Consider the following 6,417-nt stretch of genomic DNA (forward strand, 5'->3'; position numbering starts at 1 on the left):
TGCAGGTAAAGATATGTTGAATGGGAAAAGGCAGGAAAAGCCAGCAAAAGTCGGTCTTGTCCATCGCTGCTTGCAAATTTAATTTACATAAATGTTTGCAAATTTGTGTGTGCATGCACACAAACTGTCAAGGTGAAATGTCACGCATATAAATTGAAAGGGGAGAAAAAAAACACATTCTATTGTGACAGTGCGGTGTTATTCCACTGCAGCAGCACTTGGAGAGAGAGAAAATTATGACGTAATGGTTTGGAGCAAAAACACATGACGTAATGCTAACAGTTATCTTTCTTTATGTATGCTAGCTTAAACGCTAGCTTATGCTAGTCGTGTTTTTTCGCTTCGGACACAGAATAAAGGAGAAAAAAAAATCAAAATTCATAGCCACTGACAAGCCCAGGCATGTTTTGGTACCTTTCCACAACAGAAGGGTCCGCTATTCATCGCCACTTGCCCTCCTTTTGTCGGTTTTTTTTTTTTTTTTTACCCGGACTGTTTTCTCCGCCTCCTCTGCTCGCCGCTGCTCGCGCGTTGCCAGGCAGGATAGGGCTGAGACGGCGTGCCCTCGCTTTTTGATTGGCTGGCCGCCGCAGGAGAGGGCGTGGCCTCGGCGGCCGTATATAAACATTGTTGCGGGGCAAGCGAGTCGCCGCAGAGCTAGACAGCTGGAAAAGAGGCAAGTCCGAAGACGCCGGAGGACAGGAGTTGTTTTTGCAAACAATAAACGCCTTTTTTATTTGCCTTTTCCTTACAAGGTAAGCACTTTGAAGCCTTTTTATTGTTTTTGCATGCGCGCTACACATGCCTTTACGGTAAAAAAAAAAAAAAAAGGCCAGAACATATATATAAGCAATTTTCTTTGTTCTTCAGTAACATCTTTTTTTGTTGTGTTTTCCTCAGCAGATGCATTTGACAAACATGCAAAGCTCGGACAGTCCACCTCCTTCTCCAGTGGACAGCAGTCCCAGGAGGTTGTCGTGGGGCAAAATGGTGCAAAGACTGGCGGACTTCAGCAGCCTGGAGTCCAAGTCCAACAACAGCAGCAGGAGCGACCTCTCAGACTCAGGTGAACAAAGCAACCGTTGGGAGTCCAAGGACCCCATCCTTTCTGGTCAATGTTAGAAGACCAGCCGTGGGGATAACGTTAGTGCTTGTTTAGTGGACTTCAGTGCAAAATAACCTGAAATACAAACTTTGATGGTAAATACAAGTCGGACGGAACCACACATTTTTTACTTCGATTTTTTTTTTTTAACGGTAATCTAAAATAACGGAATAGTGAACTTTGAACTCAAATTTAAAAATGACATATTTTGAGCTTAAACTGAAAAAATGACAGGATGGATGGATGGATGGATGGGACAATCTTTGAAAGTAAATGAAAAATGCTAGAATGACAAAGTTTGAATTAAAAAAAAAATGTAAAAAAAGAGGACGGAATGTCAAACTTTGAAATAAATCCATCCGTCCATTTTTTCTACCGACATCTAAAAAGGCCAAAACAACAAACTTTGAAGTAAAACGAAGAAATGACCAATTTTAAACTTCAATCTACAAAAAAGGAATGGACGAAAAACTTGGAAATATATATATTTTTTTAAATGACGCAATGACAAACTTGTATGTTAAATTAATAAATGGCCGACTTTTAAGTTACATTTAAAAAAAATGACAAAATGGCAAACTTTAAAAAAGTTGATTAGAAAAAAAATGACGAAGTGATAAACTTTTGACTTAACTTGATGAATGACAGAGCGACACTTTGAAAGACATTTTAAAAAATTACAAACTTTAAACTTAAATTTCAAAAAATGACAAAATGGCTAACTTTCATAATGGTAAATAAAAAAATGACGATAGGACAAACTTTTTATTTAACTTGAAAAATGACGGTGCGACATACTTTGAAAGACATTTTTTTTAAAAATGACTAACTTTTAACTTAAATTAATACATGGCCAACTTTAAACTTAATTTTCTTTAAAAATGACAAAATGGCTAACTTTGACAAAGTTATTTAAAAAAAATATGACGAAGTGACAAACTTTTTATTTAACTTGATAAATGACAGAGCGACATACTTTGAAAGATATCTTTTTAAAATGACAAACTTTTAACTTAAATTAATACATGGCCAACTTTAATCTTAATTTTCTTTAAAAATGACTGCAAACTTTGACAAAGTTATTTAAAAAAAAATGACGAAGTGACAAACTTTTGACTTAACTTGATAAATGACAGAGCGACATACTTTGAAAGACATTTTAAAAAATTACAAACTTTAAACTTAAATTAAAAAAAATGACAAAATGGCTAACTTTCATAATGGTAAATAAAAAAATGACGATAGGACAAACTTTTTGTTTAACTTGAAAAATGACGGTGCGACATACTTTGAAAGACATTTTTTTAAAATGACAAACTTTTAACTTAAATTAATACATGGCCAACTTTAAACTTAATTTTCTTTAAAAATGACTGCAAACTTTGACAAAGTTATTTAAAAAAAATTACAAAACAACAAACTTTTGACTTAATGACATTTTTTTTTCGGAGCGACAAACGTTGTAAGACATTTTTAAAAATGACAAAGTGACAAACTTTTAATTTAAATTAAATAAATGGCTGACTTGAAACTTATATAAAAAAAGAAAAATGGCAAACTTTGACAAAGTTAAAAAACAAAAATTACAAAACGACAAACTTTTGACTTAATGACATTTTTTTTCGGAGCGACAAACATTGAAAGACATTTTTGAAAATGACAAAGTGACAAACTTTTAATTTAAATTAAATAAACGGCCGACTTGAAACTTGGATAAAAAAAAAAAAGAAAAATGGCAAACTTTGACAAAGTTAAAACACAAAAATTACAAAACGACAAACTTTTGACTTAATGACATTTTTTTTCGGAGCGACAAACGTTGAAAGACATTTTTGAAAATGACAAAGTGACAAACTTTTAAATTAAATAAATGGCCGACTTGAAACTTAGATTAAAAAAAAGAAAAATGGCAAACTTTGACAAAGTTAAAAAACAAAAATTACAAAACGACAAACTTGACTTAATGACATTTTTTTTCGGAGCGACAAACGTCAAAAGACATTTTTAAAAATGACAAAGTGACAAACTTTTAATTTGAATTAAATAAATGGCTGACTTGAAACTTAGATAAAAAAAAGAAAAATGGCAAACTTTGACAGAGTTAAACAAAAAAAATTACGAAAAGACAAACTTTATAACTAAATAAAATTAAAAATTATAAAATGACATAGTTTGAAAATAAAAATTAAAATGATAAAACAAAAAACTTGAACAAAAAAACATTTTGAAATTTAAACAAAAAAAAAAGATGAAACGATAAACTTTCAACTTCAATCCAAAATAACTCCACGACCAACTTTTGAACTTAAATTAAAAAACAATGTAACAATACTCATTGAAACTTAAATCGAAATTTAACCAAACGACAAATGTTGAAACTAGATTAAAAATGAAGTGAATTATATTTATATAGCGCTTTTCTCTAGTAACTTGAAGCACTTTACTTAGTGAAACCCAACATTTAAAGCAGTGTGGGTGGCACTGGGAGCAGGTGCGTAAAGAGTCTTGCCCAAGGACACAACGGCAGTGACTCGAATTACGGAAGCGGGAATCGAACCTGGAACCCTCCAGTTGCTGGCACGCCCACTCTACCATCCGAGCTTCGAACTTGAATGTAACGGACTTTAAAATTACATTTAAAAAAATAACAGTAGGACAAAGTTTGAACCTCGGTCCAAAAAAGAAGTAAATAAGGACCACGGCCCGCCGGTTCGAGACCCCTGCCTGAAAAATAGAGCCGATGCACATTTGTTGTAAATGTTAATTTTCGGTGTCTTCCAACAGCGTCCGACGTCTCCGGCGAGTTGTCCCCCTCCGCCGACGACCTCTTCTACGACCCCATGGAGGAGACCATCCTGAAAGAAGTGGTGGACCTCATCGAGAGCAGCCTCAAGGAGGCCAAGGACTCGGACTGCGCCCTGAGGTGCGCCAAGCTCCTCATCCCGGAGAAGCTCCTGGAGCACATCGGCCGGGAGCTCCTCCACCTGGCAGCCAGCGAGCCGTGCGGCCTGCGGGGGGCGCTCATCGACCTTTGCGTGGAGCGGGGCCCGCTTTGCTACGAGAGCGTGGTCCAGCTCTCCGTGGACCCTTACCTGGTGCCCACCTTCCAGCTGACTCTGGTGCTGAGGCTGGACTCCGGCGGCCTGTGGCCTAAAATCCAAGGACTTTTTAGCCCCAAATCTCCCTCGCAGGCGATTAAGCTGAGCACGGGGTTCCTCGTGATGAAGAAGAAACTGTACTGTTCCGAGGAGCTTCTCATCGAGGAGTGTTGAAGGTGGAAAGGATGTCCCGCGGTACAAACCTCACCTTCTCCCAGCGTACCTCCGTTTCTACGGAAACCGCCACCTGACGGCAGCTAAAGCGATACGCTCAATTTCGGGAGGAGCAAAAATGCGGATGATTTGATTGATTGTACGCCGAGCAAACAGCTTCTAGTGTCATTCCCCGCCTGTGTGGACGTGTCCTTCATGCTTCTCCCACAGTTTAATTTATTGTTTGATATTCAAATGTTCACGACATTGCACTTTTCTTTTCTATTTTCATATAGTAGCAAAAAAAAGGAATAAATTATTTTTTTAACAAATCATGTTGTGTCGTTATGTCTTGGTTTTACGAATAAACACATCGATTTAAAAAACACTTTTAATAGGAAAGTTAAAAAAAAATGCCTAAAAAGGTCATACAACAAAAAAATAAAAAACTCAACCATTAAACATTATACCTAAAATAAAATATATGACATGTATATTTTTATATATATATTAGAATCACTGTATCATTATAATACTATCAGACATTTAGAGTAATTATTTTGTTGTTTTATGAATTGTTTCAATATTTGTTATTTTCATTATATCATATCAGGATATTATACTAATGAAAAACAATTTTTTTTTATATAATTGTCATATACCTAAAAAAAAGTTTAAAATATTTTTTTGCTATCAATAATTTATCGTAATTATTTTGTTTTATCAAATGTTTAAATATTTATTATTATTAGATTATCTACATCAGCTACAATCGGGCGGAAGGCGGGGTACACCCTGGACAAGTCGCCACCTCATCGCAGGGCCAACACAGATAAACAGACGACATTCACACACTAGGGCCAATTTAGTGTTGCCAATCAACCTATCCCCAGGTGCATGTCTTTGGAAGTGGGAGGAAGCCGGAGTACCCGGAGGGAACCCACGCATTCACGGGGAGAACATGCAAACTCCACACAGAAAGATCCCGAGCCTGGATTTGAACCCAGGACTGCAGGACCTTCGTATTGTGACCGATTGTAGCTGAGATAGGCGCCAGCGCCCCCCGCGGCCCCAAAAGGGAATAAGCGGTAGAAAATGGATGGATGGATATCTACATCAGAGGTGCCCCCACTTTTTCTGCAGGCGAGCTACTTTTCAATTGACCAACTCGAGGGGATCTACCTCATTTATATATATCATTTATATTTATTTATTTATGAAAGAGACATTTTTGTAAACAAGTTAAATGTGTTTAATGATAATACAAGCATGTGTAACACATATAGATGTCTTTCTTTCACAAAGACAAGAATATAAGTTGGTGTATTACCTGATTCTGATGACTTGCATTGATTGGAATCAGACAGTAATGATGATAACGCCCACATTTTCAAATGGAGGAGAAAAAAAGTCCTCCTTTCTGTACAATACCACATGAAAGTGGTTGGTTTTTGGCATCTAATTCATCCAGCTTCCATACACTTTACAAGAAAAACATTGGCGGCAAATTCCGTAGCTTGCTTGATTGACATTCACGGCACCCGAGGGTCTTGTGAGATGACGCTGGCTGCTGCCAGTTCATTATTATGAAAAAATGACAGAGAGGAAGGCCAGAAACACTTTTTATTTTGGCGCCGTCCCTTCCGTCAAAACTCTAAAGGCCGACTGCACATTTCCTATCTTCACAATAAAAGCCCTGCTTCCTGCTGCCTGCGCTAACAAAATAAGAGTCTCATCACTTGTGCACGCCAGCTTTCTGAGGGATCGCTTGTGCACGCCAGCTTTCCGAGACTCTGTATTTAGTTAGCGCAGGCAGCATGAAGCAGGGCTTTTATTGTGAAGATAGGAAATGTGCAGTCGGCCTTTAGAGTTTTGACGGAAGGTACGGCGCGAGAGACTGTTGAAATAAAAAGTGTTTCTGGCCTTCCTCTCGGTCATATTTTCATAATAATGATCTTGCAGCAGCCAGCGTCATCTCACAAGACCCTCCGGTACCGTGAATGTCATTTAAGTGACGTCTTGGTGAAGATTGATGATCACTCATTTTTAGGTCTATTTTTT

General features: G+C 37.3%; 1 protein-coding gene across 2 annotated transcripts; it reads left to right on the forward strand.

The window, feature by feature from the left end:
* Nucleotides 1-600: 600 nt before the first annotated feature.
* Nucleotides 601-4,688, forward strand: ddit4 (DNA-damage-inducible transcript 4). Of its 2 annotated transcripts, none has more exons than XM_061909799.1 (3): nucleotides 601-755; nucleotides 901-1,066; nucleotides 3,890-4,688. In XM_061909799.1, the coding sequence occupies exons 2-3, from the start codon at nucleotides 904-906 to the stop codon at nucleotides 4,375-4,377; spliced, it is 651 nt and encodes a 216-aa protein (XP_061765783.1). In that variant the 5' UTR covers nucleotides 601-755; nucleotides 901-903; the 3' UTR covers nucleotides 4,378-4,688. The 2 variants fall into 2 exon arrangements, with proteins under 2 accessions (XP_061765783.1, XP_061765784.1); XM_061909800.1 differs by having other exon boundaries at nucleotides 634-755; nucleotides 904-1,066.
* The last annotated feature ends 1,729 nt before the right edge of the window (nucleotides 4,689-6,417 follow it).

The sequence above is a fragment of the Nerophis ophidion genome, linkage group LG08 (assembly GCF_033978795.1).
Source record: "Nerophis ophidion isolate RoL-2023_Sa linkage group LG08, RoL_Noph_v1.0, whole genome shotgun sequence".
Lineage (NCBI taxonomy): Eukaryota > Metazoa > Chordata > Actinopteri > Syngnathiformes > Syngnathidae > Nerophis > Nerophis ophidion.

Bases quoted from the DNA above. Each gene is read 5' to 3' on its own strand.
- ddit4 (XM_061909799.1), top strand. From the start codon at position 904: ATGCATTTGACAAACATGCAAAGCTCGGACAGTCCACCTCCTTCTCCA. The intron at 1,067-3,889 runs GTGAACAAAGCA...GTCTTCCAACAG, and splicing joins GAGCGACCTCTCAGACTCAG to CGTCCGACGTCTCCGGCGAG.